At 43.9% G+C, this 16,558-nt stretch overlaps 1 protein-coding gene across 4 annotated transcripts in view; it reads left to right on the top strand.

The window, feature by feature from the left end:
• Window positions 1-16,558, top strand: part of SVOPL (SVOP like) — a 78,674-nt gene that overhangs the window by 16,098 nt on the left and 46,018 nt on the right. For 2 of the 4 annotated variants that reach the window (XM_027573828.1, XM_027573827.1), the window contains exons 6-10: window positions 4,100-4,171; window positions 5,704-5,828; window positions 8,660-8,723; window positions 11,139-11,264; window positions 13,875-14,003. In XM_027573828.1, coding sequence (XP_027429629.1) covers window positions 4,100-4,171; window positions 5,704-5,828; window positions 8,660-8,723; window positions 11,139-11,264; window positions 13,875-14,003 — 516 coding nt within the window. The remainder of the gene's footprint in view (window positions 1-4,099; window positions 4,172-5,703; window positions 5,829-8,659; window positions 8,724-11,138; window positions 11,265-13,874; window positions 14,004-16,558) is intronic. The other 2 variants (XM_027573829.1, XM_027573830.1) reach the window with 2 other exon arrangements.

Below are 16,558 nucleotides of genomic sequence, written 5' to 3'. Positions count from 1 at the left end.
GGAGGCTACACTGTGGTTGACAGGGAGCCATGAAGGGGCCTTAAGGAGAGACGTGGTCAGATTTCCAAGCGCCCTGAGGAGATAAGGTTGGAAGGTGGATATGTGAGCAGTAGTAAAGTGGCAGGGTGCACGGAGGCAAGGCAGTGTGTTCTGGAAGTATTTAAGAGGTCACATCAGCTGAGGAGGTGAAAGAAACAGAAGGTGAGGAGTGGAGAATTGATTTACTTGGGTATTGAAGCTGGTTTTCATGAGGGCAGGACTAAATAGGGAGAAATGCAATGAGACAGGTGCCAACATCCTCATCGAGAGGAGAGTATCAGGAGGCAGGGAGGCGGAGATGGGTGAAGGATGCAGAGTCAGTTGGTGGAGGCCTTGAAAGACAGTAAGGCCTTCTAAGAGAGTGAGAGTTACGGTCTGAAACTGGCCGTGGAGCATGCTGGAAGTTTTCCCCAGTCCCCTAGGCTTCTGGGGGTTATGGGCAGAGAGGAAGGGGTGTCCCCAGCTCTCACTCACTCACTGCCTTAACCAAACTTGACCTGGGAATTCTTATCTGTGTTGGGAACCGGGAACCTCCTCCTCCCCTAAGGAACCCATCTGAGTTCTCTTCTCAGATAACGTACGTTATCTGCCCAGTTGTGTTTCTCTCTGTGTCGTGGAGGCCAGGAAGCGTGGAGCCCGGTTTTGGACTCAATCCCAGCAGCAAATGTACAATCTGCTTATTTTTTGACATCCATTTCTCTCTTTAAAATCCCTTTATTAATTCTGTTGCACTTATTCCTTTTTTAAAAAAAAAGTTCTGGGGCGCCTGGGTGGCTCAGTCGTTAAGCATCTGCCTTCGGCTCAGGTCATGGTCCCAGGGTCCTGGGATCGAGCCCCGCATCGGGCTCCCTGCTCCGCGGGAAGCCTGCTTCTCCCCCTCCCACTCCCCCTGCTTGTGTTTCCTCTCTCACTGTGTCTCTCTCTGTCAAATAAACAAATAAAATCTTTAAAAAAATAACAAAATTTCTAACGCTTTTAGAAGAGGGAAGGGGTATAAATAAAAACAACTAAAGACCTTACCTGGGCTTGTAATGAAGTGACCCGGCCATTTTTCATTTTCTTCTACATATAAAAGACAGTTGCAGTTTGGAAAGCATTCCTTATCAACCCTGTACCTTTAGAGTGACCGCGGTAAGATTCCGTGTAATTATAGCTGCACCACACCCCAGCGGGCTTGTGAATATGCATGTCTCTCTATTCCTGAGGATGTTGGGGCACCCAGCTGTGGTGTTTGCATCCGTCGCTCCCATGAAACTATGTTATATGATACACTTTCTATATTTACAAGTGACATTTCATCGGTTGCGTTTATGTTGTTTTCGGTGGCACCTCCCTGATGTCACCTGTAACGCGACTTCCTTGTCAGGTGGGTCACGGCTCAGGAGACTTTTCTCTAGGGAATTCAAGTCACCCCAGATGTGCCCATGTCTTGCTCTGAGTTCCTGGCTGGCTACTGTCTTTTCGTGGCTGTCACCCTGGCTGTGAGTCCCATCCGGCTTTGGCAACCGTGCCCTGGGCTCACTGGCCACGGGCTTGCCAACGGGAGGGGCTCGGACTGATTCAGCCAAGAGGCCACATTTTGACCAACTCCCAGGCTCCCCATTCCCCAAGCCCAGTGCCACCTGCCATCTTCCGGACAACCTGGCCCAAGCAGTTGTTAACCTTGAGGACTGTGGATGAATTACAGTCCCTCACGTTTTGTGACTAAGAGCTGGCGCTGAAGAAACAAAACTTCATGTGGGGCGTAAAACAGAAGTAGAAGAGTAATATTTATGCTCAAAATAAGTACCTGCAGAAAAAGCAGACCCTCCAAAGGGAGGGGGAGAGACAGAGAGAGAGAGTTTATGTCTTCCCTTCTGTGCGATTTCCCAAACAGGACTAGCAGTCACAAGTTTTGGGGTTCACGTAGGCATTGAGTCAAGGTTCGTACTCCAGACAGGCTTGATAATAAACAGCTCAGCCTTAGGAAAGTCATGTCTTTACACTGAATGGAAAGAAAACAGAAAGAAAAAAAAATCTGCCACTCATGGGCGAGAACAGAGTAAACTTTAAATTTGATCTTATTTGACTCTTTGCTTCACCTTTATTAATCATTTAATTGAGCTTAATCCAGGGGAAATTAAGTCTATTAACCCAACATAGCATCTCAATAAACAAAAGTATTTTAAATCCAAAGAGCCACTTTCCTCCCTACCCTGGGCAGTCTGTGATTGCTTCCTTTTAATCAAGTCTGGTCAAAACGAAAAAAAAAATGAGTTTACTTCTTTCCTTCTTGGAGGGAATTTGATAATTTCATAATAGAAATTGCTTAATTTCAGGGGCACCCAAATTTTGAGATTCACCAACTGATATGACTTTTTAATTTTTTTAAAAGATTTTATTTATTTATTTGAGAGAGAGAATGAGATAGAGAGAGAGAGCATGAGAGGAGGGAGCGTCAGAGGGAGAAGCAGACTCGCTGCTGAGCAGCGAGCCCGATGCAGGACTCGATCCTGGGACTCCAGGATCATGACCTGAGCCGAAGGCAGTCGCTTAGCCAACTGAGCCACCCAGGCGCCCCTGACTTTTTAATTTTTTTAAGATGTTTATATATCCATTTGAGAGAGAGAGAGAGAGCACAAGTGGGGAGTGGGGGTGGAGGGACTGAGGGAGAAGCAGACTCCCTGTGGGGCAGGGAGCCCGATGCGGGACTCGATCCCAGGACCTTAGGATCATGACCTGAGTGGCAGGTAGACACTTAATCAACTGAGCCATCCAGGCACCCTGATATGATTTTTTTTTTAATTGAGCGGCTGACATAGGGTTGACATTAAAAATATATATATTTGATAATTAAGCCTATTAGGAGATGAGAAAGAGGTAAAAAATCTTGCCATTGACTACCATCATCTTTCAAAAAAAAAAAAAAAGAGAGAGGGGCACATTCATATCAACAATCAGAAAGAAAATTATTCCAGAATAAAAAGAGCCCTTAATATTTAATAAATTTAGATTTATTCAAAACGTATCACATTGACCTTATTTTCACCATTTTTTTCTCAGGACTGATTAGATTTCATGATAGGGCAGCATCTGTCCCAAGCCTGGCATTTAGAAAACACTGGCTTCTTCCCTCCTCCCCTCCTATCCTGGAAAGCGCAGGGTAGAGGAATACCATGGCTTTGTTGTTTAAGAACAGATATGATGTGGTTTTTTCTTCTTCTTCTTCTAGTTCCCTGTGGAAGAAATGCGTTTGAGTCTTCCTTATGAAGAGTAAGGAAGGGGAAAAAAAAAAGAGAAAGCAAAGCAGTCAGCAGAGAGAAACAGTTCTCTTATTGAAAAAGTCTTAGAAATGCAAGCTAACACTTTTCCTTTGATTACCCTAGAGTCAATCAGTCAGAGATCTTACTAGAAAGGAAAGCAAGTGAAGCTTGGAACTGCTTGAAAGAAGAAAAATAAGTAGCCTAAAGACATAGACATCAGATCGCCGCTCAGACTGAGTTAAAATGCTGGTATCATACCCAGGTTCTTGAATTTTATCAGTGTAAGATAAGCTGTTGTGAGAACAGGGATGGAAAAGAAACAGATTTATATTAGTTTTGAAGAGTGTTTCTGTATGGGGGCTTGGCTTGGGTGTTTATTTAAAGTTTGTGTTTACCTGTAAAAACATAAAGGAAAATTGCTTCTAGGAGTCTCAACTTGTGGGTGGGATCAGGCAGGTCATGAATGAATAGAGGTGGTTTTTCTTTTTTAATTCTTAAAATGGAAATGCACAATTATACATCTGAGTAGAATGAGGCCAGGGCCATCATCTTGGATCAGAGGGAGATAAACTACCTGTTCCTCTGACCCCTGTTTCCACCTGGGGGCAGCCTCTCTATGTGTGGGGTGAACCGATGGGAAGCATCAGCCTCTGAAGCCCTGAACATGGGAACCAGACACAGGGGGGCTTTGTGAAGCTTCTACCCTTTGCACATTTCCAGTCAACTTTTCATGAAGATGAATGAATGGGAAATGCAGCTAATCAGCATATTCTAGAAAGCCTGCCTACTGGATCATTTTTTTCTCACTCCACCTCCAGATGGTGTTTTTTGGCTACATGATATTCAGCATCCTCTTTGGCCTACTTGCTGACAGATATGGCCGCTGGAAGGTAGGTTGGCCTTGAAGAATGATTTGGAATTTTCTTTTGTGATGATGTCACCCCTGCTTCTCTTTAATGGACATTTCTTTGTCTATAACCAAGATAGAAACAGGTGGAAGTGTCCTTCTCTGACACCACGTGCCAGAATTCCAGGCTTGGCTTCTTGCTTTCTCATCTTTTCCTGGGGTACCTGTCCTCACAGCAGGTCCCCGTCATCCAGGAACGGAATTGATGGGTGTGCACAGTCAGAAAATCTGAGAATGTAGAGGATGACACATAGAAACATAAGCAGCTTCACACAGTTTACTTTGGTGTATCTTTGAAACTCAGCCACTTGCTCAAGGTCACGTATCTACTAAGGTTAGACAGTAAGATCTAAACCTATGTCTTCTGATTAGAAACCTGGGTCTCTCTCTCTCTTTTTTTCCCCCTCGTCTGGTTTCTGGTAGGGAAGGCCACTCTAAGCATAAGCACAGGGGGGACAAGCACCAAAGGAAAATAATTATAGAATTGGCTGTATGTTTTGAAGTACACGAAGTAAATATCATAGACATTCATAAATTAATCTGAAAACACAAGTATGTCAAAAAAATGTAAAAAGCACAAGAAGACATTTTACAAAAAAATAAAAATGGTCAAGATATCTTGGAAAACATTTGATTGTGGGAGGAATCAAAAGGAAACAGAAGGTATGATTTTTGGGGTATCAAATCCATAAGGATTTTTTTCTTTTTTTTTAGAGAAAGCTGCAAGTGTACAGACTTCATATTGGTATAGTTTTTCTGACCATTGGTTTGGCAGGATGGACCAAGAACCTTGAGAATACGCATTCTAGTCTGATCATTTTCTTTCCAGAAATCTAGCCCGATTAGACCATCAGAGAACCACAGAGATTTCTGTGCAGACATTGTCACAGTTGAGAAAACCTCAGCATTCAACCACAGGGAAAGGGTTTATGCATTATATTACATGCATTATAGTACATCTTTCCACTGGAATATTTTGCAGCCATTAAAAATACGTTTTCCCTTTCAAGCAGGGAAAATAGGATAAAAACATGTTAATATGTCTTTTTTGAGGGGTTGGGAAGTCAAGCAAGATTTAAATATTTTTGTTTTCTCTTTTTCTTCCATATTCTCTTCTGTGAATTTGTATTATTCTTATGATTAGGGAAAACGCAAATACCTTAAATTTTCTCCTCATCCCATTCCAACACAACACTTCCCTGGGCTCCTAATGAGGGCAGGTTTTTGCATCCTGATTTACAAGTTTGGGCTCCGGTCACCTGTTAGGGTGGATGCAGCCTGGCAGTTTTGAAGAATGGTCTAAATTTGGAATGTCTGGACTTTCAGGCAATACAATGGCATAGACTGTGTTATTTGACGATTGTGAGAGATTGGTGAGGTCCCTGTAGAATTAGCTTCTCTGAGAAGCAAACATCTGGATGGAAATTAAAAATCACCTTCAGAAGTTAAATTTTCTCCCATTAACTTCTTCCACTGAGGCAGGTCCCTTTAATAAGTCTCCTTTTGTTGCTTCAGATTTTGCTCATCTCGTTCCTGTGGGGAGCCTACTTCTCCTTGCTGACGTCTTTCTCTCCGTCCTACGTCTGGTTTGTCTTCCTGCGGACAATGGTGGGCTGCGGTGTGTCTGGCCATGCACAAGGGTAAAGACTTCACCTAGAGGATGGTTGAGAGAGAGATGCACACACCACCAGATACTTACACATATGCTGTGGCTCATGGGCCAATTGCATCAACAAACTGTCAATGTATAAGACCTCACTTGTGCTAATTATTTTTTAGCTTTTTATTTATTTATTTATTTTTCTTGAAGTGACGGCTGCAAATTCCACTAGGAGCTATTTGCTCATCAAAATGATGTTTGATGGCGAGACTAGCAAGAGTGCACTAGAGGTGAATGTGTTTAAACTTTTTTTGTCCCTAAGGCTGCTCTTTATTTTGTGAGACTAAATGCTAAGCAAAAGTGCTGTGTGAGGTAGGTAACACAGTCTATTCATTGCTGGAGAATTTGTTGGAAAAGTTTAGTTTGATCAGAAGCCCCTTTAACATTGAGGGGTAAACATTTTATTTATTTATTTTTTAAAGATTTTATTTATTTGAGAGAGAGAGAGAACAAGAGAGCAAGCATGAGCAGGGGGGAGGGGCTGAGGGCGAGGGAGAAGGAGATTCCCTGCTGAGGAGGGACCCCGATGGGGGACTTGATCCCAGGGTCCTGGGATCATGACCTTGAACTGACTGAGCCACCCTGGTGCCCAAGGAGTAACCATTTTAAAACGCCATTGACCTGTGACTGAAGACTGTGTCTAAGTGCATTTGCAAAGCAAGGGGAGACTGCTGAGAGAGACGGTGGTTGCTTGTCCTTCTCTGCCCTGAGATAAGGGCGCACTGTCTTCTTGTGCCTGGAGAGTTGTGCTAAAGGTTCCGCAACTCCCGAGCCTCCCTTAAATTCACAGAGCCCCTCAGGCTACTGTCTCCTGGGTGCCTTGGAGCAGGTTACCCTTAGAATGTATTATCATATCAAAGCACCCAATTATTACCTTAACGTGTTGCAGAAAGACTGTTCCCCTCTGGGGCATAAATTAAGCCCCTCTCTGAGCTGTGGAGCCCGACAGCAGTAGAAGTTAGCTTGACTGTTTACAACATCCCTCGGGGAACCAGCCCAATAAGTATGTTAAGAAAGCCCAAACCCTGGTTAATAATTGCAACAGGGAAGCGCAATTAGAAAACTGAAGGGAGTATGATTCTATTTATTTGTCTCTTCACAAAATTAATTAGAAATCCGTGCTTTGACTGTCACCATTCGCTGTGGCTATTTACTTTCTTTTAGGTGTATTTTAATTTCCCAAGTATGTTTTAGAAAGGGGAATCAGGCTTGGCAAAAACATTTTGCCAATTTTTGGGGGGGAAAAATGAGGCTCATATCTCTTAAATGGTAGAAGGTTGAAAATAACTTTGGGAAGAAACATGTAACCAGAGCAGTTGCAAATTTCTTATTGTTCTCTTACGTGGATGTTAGCTCTTCACAATTATACAGCAAAATGTAATTGTTAGGAAAAACTTCTGTTTTCCTTTACACACTCACACTCAGTACTTGTGACAAATCTTCACTTTTTTTTTTAAGAGCGAGAAAGCACATGCAAGCAGGGGGTGGTGGGAGGAGGCAGAGGGAGAGGGAGAATCTTAAGCAGGCTCCACTTGGAGCTCAATGTGGGGTTTGATCTCATGATCCTGAGTTCATGACCTGAGCTGAAATCAAGAGTCGGTTGCTTAGCCAACTGAGCCACCCAGGCAACCCGATAAATCTTCACTCCTGACACTGAATGTGTGGGTTATTTACACACCGGCCAATTCTCCAGCACCAGCTGGGTATTCTACAATTTAGTTCAATTCTGACCCTAACCAGGAGTTTGCTCAGACCCCACAGGTTTAGGGCTCAGTCGCACAAGGCCATCGCCCACCTCAGACACCAACCGCAAGCAGTAGGTCCCCAGGTTATCCACACCTTCTGTCTGACTTGCTACAAATTGCAAGTTGCCACAGATCCCCCTGGGGGCTCAATAAATTGCCAGAGCAGCTCACAGGACCCAGACAAACAGTCTCCCTACTATTGCAGATGTATTACAAAGGATATTTTATTTATTTATTTATTTATCTATCTATCTATTTATTTATTTAAAGATTTATTTATTTATTTGTCAGAGAGAGAGAGAGAGAGAGAGAGAGAGAGAGCACAAGCAGGGGGAACAGCAAGCAGAGGGAGAAGCAGGCTTCCCTCCGAGCAAGGATCCCGATATGGGACTCGATCCCAGGACCCCGGGATCATGACTTGAGCCGAAGGCAGACGCCCAACCAACGGAGCCACCCAGGTGTCCCTACAAAGGATATTTTAGAGGAAACAGACGAACGGCCAGATGAAGAGCTATACAGAGGGCAAGGTCTGGAAGGGTCCTGAGAGCAGGAGCTTCTGTCCCTGTGGAGTTGGTGGTACACCACCCTCCCAGCACGTAGATGTGTTCGCCAGCCTGGAAGCTCACCAAACCTTGGATGTTAGCGATTTTTAGGGAGGCCCCATCACATAGGCATGAGGCATATAGGCATCAACTCATATGCCAACCCCTCTCCTCTCCCCGGGGGATGGGGGATAGGGCTGGATGTTCCATAATTCTAATCATGGCTTGGTCTTTTCAGACCAGGCCCCATCCAGGTGCTCACCGAGAGCCACCTCATTAGACCAAATGATGCTCCTTTGGACCAGGGAAGTCCAAGGATTCTAGGTGTTCTGTGTCAGAAACTGGAGCCAAAGACCGAATATTAGCAGGAACTGGCTGCTGAGAGCAGCATATATATTTTTCACAATGACGAAGTGTATGTTTTTGCATTCTTCATCTCTATGACAAGAAAAGTTATGATTTTTTTTAAGTTATTTGCTTTGATAAAAACAAAATTATTCTCTTCCCCCTCCCTTCCTGTTTAGGCTAATCATAAAGACTGAATTTTTGCCTACAAAATATCGAGGCTACATGCTCCCCTTGTCTCAGGTAAGATAAAATAGGAATCCTACCCGGTCTTATCCTAGAGGATATGATGCACATGGTTTTGCGTCTGGCTGGTTGATTGTCTGATGAGCACACTGCCTATTTCTTGGTGTTTACTAAAGAGCACTGGGAAGGTTAGATGCCTGGGGTCCCATTTCAAGGTGTCCTCAGCCAGGACTTTTTCTCACCCCACAGTAGCATTTAGAACACAGTAGCCCCTTCTGGGAAACATTCCAGTGGCTGGTCTCAGTGGAATGATGGAAGCCCAGGAATGCATCTGGAATGGACTTTGTCTTCCCACTGAGTCTTCAGTAGGGGACACAGCTACTACCCCTTTTTAGGGCAGCCCGTCTCCCCTCTAGGGTTACTAGTATCTTTGAGGCCATAATTGGCCCATGCCTGTGGGGACTAAGTGCCTTGTCCAGCTGAGCCATTTATCCAGGTGAGGAGATTGGGATGCTCCCAAGCCCGCCCCAGGCCCCACTGGCTGCTGAGGAGAGGTTTTGCATCAGAAGCTATGTCGATCAATCTAGGTGCCCTTGTAGCATCTCTGATGCCATCATCGTCCAAAAGCCCTGACCTTCAGGGGCCCAGGAAAGAGAAGGCTCTTCTCACTGAAACACATATTTGACAATAAGTAAAGCCGTAGGAGAATATTTTAAAATTTATTTTAAATTTTTCTAATACTCAGTGTAGGCAACAAAAAATGATGAAGAACATAACAAACACTGCACGCTAACTCTTTACATTTCTCCCAGCTTTCTTCTGATCTGTGTTAAGATAGATGCACACACTTTTAACACTTAGAATTTGGATTTTATCCTCAACAGTATTTCATGGGCATGGTCCTGCTCAGGCTCATCTGTGGACATTTTCTCTTCCATCTGCCACTCATTCCATGGCACGCTTCCTGGTCATGTCTTCTCCTTGCTAGTCTTATTTTCCTCCTCTCCTTGGGTCATCTAATGAATTCCAATGGTTTTAGCTTCCTATATCTGTAAACCCAAATATCTTTGTCTACAACCAAGAGCATCTCCCTGAGTTTCAGATGCAGGTAGCCAATAGACTACTGGAGAGTCACTTGACTATCGCTTCACAAATATCACATGGATAGAATTGATCTGTTCATCTTCCCCTGAAATGTCTTATTTCCACGTTTCCACTCTCAGCTAGTAATAAACACTGTATGGGCCACAAACTTAAGAGCCATCCCAGCCCCTCCTGTGCCCTCACATCCATTCAATCCTTCACGAAGTCCTACTGATTCATCCCTTATTGATGGGCCCCCAATTGCAGTGTCCATCAGGAAACCCTGTCACTTTTAGGTCTAATATCTGTGCCAGATTATCAGTTTTTAAATTTTTTGCCATTTCCCTACTAAAATCCTTGTCAGTGACCTATCCCCTGTCACTGTGATAGACTCCCTACCTGGTCTATCACAATGGCTAACGGCTAGTCTTCTTATTTGTTGCTTCTACAGGAAGTGCATCCCTGACCACTCCCCATGACATTACTCTTTTTTTTTTCATAGTCCTTAGCACTTTCTGAAATAATCCTGTTCAGTTTTTATAAGAGAATTCTTTAGTGATAAAATAGTCACCCCTTCGTCACCCCTTAATTAGTCTCCCACGAAGGGTCTTTTATTCTATTGTCTTCTCTCTATCTCTGTGAGGTGGAATGGAACTGTCATTTACTCTCCATCTTCCAGTGGGGAGAGAATGTTCAGGCTAACACTTGGACTCATTCTAATTCCCAAACCCATGGGGACTGGCCGTAATGGACTGCCATGTTGTTTGTCGATATAAAATGATCTTCAAGATACATTTTTCAGTACAAAATCAATACTTATACTATGATACCATTTGTGAAAAAAGAGAACAAGATATATCCTTATTAGGTTGTATATGCATAGAACAGCTTTGGAAGGACACCAGAAATTGGTAATATTGGTTCCTTCTAAAAAGAGAACTGGATGGGAAGTAGGAGAGGAAGAGAGTATTTTCAGTGTTTTCCTTTGTGCCTTTTGAGTTATGAACCAGTAAATCTATTATTTACTCAATGGGGAAAAATGTCAGTGTCTCCGATTTTTAAAACTTTGGTGATAGTACTGACCCCCTGTCTAGTTGAGCCTTCCATTTATAGACAAGCAAATTGAGCCACGGAGAAGTGAAGCAATGTTCCCTGTTCATCCAGGTCCTGGAGAACCCTCTTCCATCACAACCTCTTATACTGAAATGCTCCCGAGAGAGGCAGGGTTGAGGACACTTGATAGGAATTGTGAAGATTTTATTTTCAAGTAATTACTATAACGAACATGGGGCTCGAACTTACAACCCCAGGTTAAGAGTCACAAGCTCCACCGACGAGCCAGCCAGGTGCACTGATAGGAGGAATTTCAACCTCCCCTTCTCTCCTCAGGTTTTCTGGCTGGCTGGCTCCCTGCTTATCATCAGCCTGGCCTCTGTGGTCATCCCCACCATTGGGTGGCGGTGGCTCATCCGCATCGCCTCCATTCCTGGCATCATCCTCATCTTGGCCTTCAAGGTGAGGACGCTCGTGGGGCTCCCTCTGGTCCTCCCCTCCAGCTGGCCCAGGGGTCCTTTCACCCCATAAGTATCAGCCTTACATCTGCCTCTTTCCTTCACTCGAGACTGTCTCGATCTGCTCCATCCCTCCCCTCCATTAGCCTGCCTTCTGATCATTTATTGCTGGAAGTTTTGTCGGACAGCTGCACCCTATTTGGGCTGACCCTTCTCTAACCTTTAGTGCTGGGAGTCGGATGCCGGGTACACATTCTCAGGCCACTATAGACCAGCTGGTTTGTCCTTCTGCTCTCCCTCTAATCTGCAGAATCATCCTCATCCTTAGGTTCTAGGAAAATTATGCTCATTGTTCAAAGATGGGGCTGGCAGCTCAGTGGAACTGGGATGTGTTTTGTGTGTGTGTGTGTGTGTGTGTGTGTGTGTGTGTGTGTGTGTGTGTTACCTGACACTGTGGAATCAAAGAATTTCAGATTTCACAAGGGTCCTTGGAGGGCATTTATTTCATACCCCAACCACAAGCACACAACCTGTCACGGCCAGAACACTCCCAGCTTTGGGCACTTTCAGACTCGAGACTTTATAGACGACATCAGTGTGTTCATCTGCAGGCAGCCCTAGTTCTTAGGAAGTTCTTTCTGAACGTGAGGGGACCCTGCCTCCTTATGAATTTATGTGTGGTCTCAGTACTTCTCTCTGAAAATCCAGAGGTCTATCTTCTACATGATATCCCTCCAAACAGTTAAGGGGAAAATTAGCCCAATCCGAGCTTTCCTTCTTTGAATGAAACAGTAGCATTACCTTCAACTCTTTCTGCCGACACCTGATCCCAGAGCCCTGTCTTTTTTTTTTTTTTTTTTTTCCTGGATGAGCCCATTGGTCAGTGTCTTCTCTGCAGTGGATGGTTGCTTGGCGTCCCACACAGAGCGGCAGGTGCCTGGGCCCAGGGGCTTAGTGGACCTGGGGCTTCCCGTGAGCAGCCTGCCTGCCTTGGTTGGTAGAGTCAGACACAGACTGTGCCGGCCCCACCACCCTGGGCAAGTTGTCCCACCTCATGAATAGGGCCTATCTCCCTGTGCAGTGGGGAGGATTAAACAAGGAAATGTGTAAGACGGTCTTCCCGAGCCTGGAACATGAACAGGGTTCAATGTGCATTAGCTATGCAGTTATGTTATTACCTTTTTAAGAATTATTTTGAATCTGGTCTTGCCTTTGGATTGATCACATTCACACCGAGTATATACTAGGCTCAGCATTAGATTCCAAGGCTAAAAGTATGCATAGGATACAGGTCTTGCCGGCAGGGAGTGCCAGCCAGTCAGCGAGAGATAGATACGAATGCAAAGGGTGATCATACCAGTGGGACTTGGTCAGCACTGTCACAGCTTTCGTTCTGTGGGTGCTCAGGGGAGAGAGCGGATTGTTCCAGTGAGGTGGTGCTGTTGAATTTGGCCTTGAGGGCTGGAACAGCCTGCATGGGGAGGGCCAGAGAGTGGGGCAAGGGCATTTGGGCAGAGCTGAGGCATCAGCCCAGTCACGAAGGTGTGAATGCAGAATATGTTTGGGGGAGAGCAGGTAGGCTGGAATGAAGGGTGCTGGTGGGAGGCGGGGTGCGAGCACAGGCCTGTGTCCAGATTATGAGGGCCTTCAAGGCAAGGGGTGCTGGTGGCATGGAAGGGGTTGTGTGCTGGGAAGCTGGTTCACGGCTGCAGGGCGCCTGGGTGGGAGGGAACATGAAAACGCCAGGAAAGCAGTCGCAATCATCCTAGTGGGAGATGAGGAGGACCTGCCCTGCCTGTTGGCCACGGGATAGGGAGCAGGGTGCTGCTGGGGGAGGTGCTTTTCTGAGGAAGAACCAGCCCGCCTTGATCGGTTGTGAGGCATGAAGGGTAGGGAGTGGTTCAAGGTGACTCTCAAGGTCCCAGCCTCCACAGAGGCCTGTCTTGTTGTGTATGTATGTATTTATATTTATTTATTTACTTGAGAGAGTGTGAGAGCATGAATGGGGGGATGGGCAGAGGGAGAGGGACAAACAGACCCCGCTGAGTGGGGAGCCCGACATGGGGCCCAATCCCAGGACCCCAAGATCTTGACCTGAGCCAAAGTCAGTCGCTTAACTGACCGAGCCACTTGGGTGCCCCAACCTGTCTTGTTTTCTGAGTATGGCAGTCAACGATCAGTGGGTTGAGGGTCTGTCTGGTGAGTTAGGAGTGATTCTTCCCCCTGTGGGTGCCAGAGCCCCTGCTGTATTCATGCTGTGGGCTGTTGCATGTGGGAGATCGCAGGGTTTCTGGGGAGAGGCTGGGCTGACAGTGCAGTAGAGGGACCCTGGGGCAGCTGTTTACCAAGTGGATGTAAGCATTTCCTTGTGTTAACGAGTAGGTTGGGCTCTGGATCATCCTGATGTCATCAAGATGGGACTATAGTAAGGAGGATATCACCCTATTTGTTCCAGATCAACTTGGAATGCTGAAGATGCCTGCCATACTGTGTGGCTTTATGCTTGCTGCTCCTCCATCCCTGGAAACTGGGGCATGTGACTATACAAGAGTCACTATGGAACCCCTGGGGTCCACAGCAGTTGAATTCTGATGCTCTTTCCTTCTGTGCCCAGTTTATTCCCGAGTCCGCTCGCTTCAGCGTCTCCACTGGGAACACTCAGGCTGCCCTCGCCACCCTGCAGCGCATCGCCAGGATAAACCGCTCAGTCATGCCGGAGGGGAAGCTGGTGGAGCCCATCCTGGTAAGTTCCCAGCAGGGAGGTCTTCTCCTCCCACCAGAAATCCCCTCACTCCTAGAAGGGTAGAGGGGAGGGGACCTTCACTCTCTAGCCTTGCCCTAGAGGGACGAGGGATAAGAGCAGAGCCGACTGGGACTAAATCCAGCTCCGTGGAGAGCCAGGTGGCCCTAGCAAATTACCTACCTTCGCTTTCCTCATTGATGAAATGGGAATAATAACCTCTACCTTGCAGAGCTAGTCACATGTCTTGGCATCTTTGTTTATAGGTGGGAGATTGTTTTATAATTTTATTTTCTTGTACTGGCCTTATAAATGATGTAAATGATAAGTGATATCAAACTATAAACCTCATTAAATGATTTCTTTTTTTAAAAAAGGTTTTATTTATTTATTTGTCAGAAAGAGAGAGACCACAAGCAGGGGGAGCAGGAGGAGAAGCAGGCTCCCCACTGAGCAAGGAACCTTATGAGGGACTTGATCCCAGAACTCTGTGATCATGACCTGAACCGAAGGCAGATGCTTAACCGACTGAGCCACCCAGGCATCCCTAAATGATTTCTTAAAAAAGAATATGGCATTTACATTCTACTGGTTCCAGGACTCTTAATGTCAATCTGAAATCATGTCTCACACCAGCCCTGATCACCCAACTGTAGGCGGGTCAATCATAGGTACCAGTGGTACCTTCCTCACCTGTCCTGCCAACTCAGCAACACTTTATGTAAGATAGAAATTCACCTCTTGGTTATGGTTGGAATATGGTTTTGGAATGCTTGGTGAAACTTGCCTCTAATGTCATTTATGCCTAATATGTATTTTGAGGGGAGCAGTGGGGGGGTAACAATGGGGTGTTACATGGAGGAGTTTTTAAAACTATGATTTAATTTATGTAAAGTTTAGAGTCTACTTTTGTTTAAGACTTTTGATTGAGTCAATTCTGGTAGTGTATATATTTTAGAAAATTGTCCAGCTCATCTAGGTTTTCAAATTTGTTGATATAAAATTGTTCCCAGTGTCCTCTTAGGAGTTTCAAAAATCTGCTGCATATGTCCCATCTTTCATTTTAATGCCATATATTTGTGCCTTCTCTTATTTCATGGTCCTCTTACTAGAGGTTTGTGTATTAACTTCAAAGAACAAGGGTTTTTCATTGCTGTTCTCTTTATTGACTTTTTTTTTTTTGTGGTCTTATTAATTTCTACTCTTTGTTTTCTCCTTTAGCTTTTTATGTTTTTCTAGCTTCTTGAGTTTAGTACTTAGCTCATTTATGGTCAGTCTTTTTGATTTTTAATTAAGTTTTGATTTTTAATTAAGCTGCATTTAACAAGTTTTGTTACAGAGTAATTTTATTTTTATTTCTATTTTGTAACTGTTCTTTCTCTTTAACCAGTGAGTTATCCGTCAACTCCCCTTTTTTGTTTGTTTCTAATTTAATTGCATTTTGGTCAGAGGATGTTATCAACTATTTGGAATATTGGAGATTTTTCTGTTGTTCTCTACATAGTGACTTTTAATTGATGTTCCATGTGTGCTTAAAAAGAGCATGTGTTCTCATTGAGTATATATATTTTGTTATATACTGTTAATTGTGCCATATAAATATCTGACACTTTTGCTAGATTTTGCCTGGCTGAGCTAACAGTTTTTCAATAAGATGATGGCTTTGTTCCTTTCTCCTTACAGTCCTGACAGTTTACTTCATATATTTTCAGGATATCTTGTTGCTTCCTAACACATGATTGGCTTAGTCTCATGGATTAACCTTATTATGTTGTTATTTTATACTGGTTTGGGCCTTAAATTTTATTTTCTCTCATATTACTATATCAAAACTACCTTAGGTTAGCATTTTTCCTGATGTATCTTTTTTCCAGACCTTCATTTTTAACTTTCCTGTGTTGCTTTGCTTTAAAGTTATTTCTTGTGTGTATATATAACTGATCTTTATTTTTTTCACTCAATCTGGTATTCTGTGCCTTTTAGTAATGAATTTGATCCATTTATATCTATTGTGATTACTCACAATTTGGGCTTCTGCCATTTTATATTTCCTCTTAACCATGTCTTTCACTTTCTCCTTTCCTACCTTTTATTAGAGTGATTCAGTTTGCTTTTCTCCCCCTGTGCTTCCTTCTACTGGCTAGGAATTTGTGCACTCTATTTCTTTTGTTATATTTACTATTATTATTATTATATTCTTATATATATAAGAGATATATATATATATCTCTTATATATATAAGATATATATTATAGCCCTTAAATATTGAAAATGAGTACCCACAATATCTATGTTACTTAGTGTCTTTATTTGCTCTCTGAACAGTACAAGGCCCTTGAAGATGTTAGTTCTGATCTGCCCCAGTCTCATCTTACAAATTATTTTTGTCTTATGTTTTTGTTTCATGCTGTTCATAAGTTTCCCTAAATTAGACATTATTTTCTAAGCAGGTATCTGTTTAGATTTGTAATATTTTTACTACTGTCTTTTTTAGTGGTTTCAAGCTTACCTTTTACAACAACATTCTGGTATCCTTCTCCTTTCTATTGGGTTAATT

The sequence above is a fragment of the Zalophus californianus genome, chromosome 12, assembly GCF_009762305.2.
Source record: "Zalophus californianus isolate mZalCal1 chromosome 12, mZalCal1.pri.v2, whole genome shotgun sequence".
Taxonomy (NCBI): Eukaryota; Metazoa; Chordata; class Mammalia; order Carnivora; family Otariidae; genus Zalophus; species Zalophus californianus.
The sequence above is the reverse complement of the archived record's forward strand: the minus strand, read 5'-3'. Positions and strand labels throughout refer to the sequence as shown.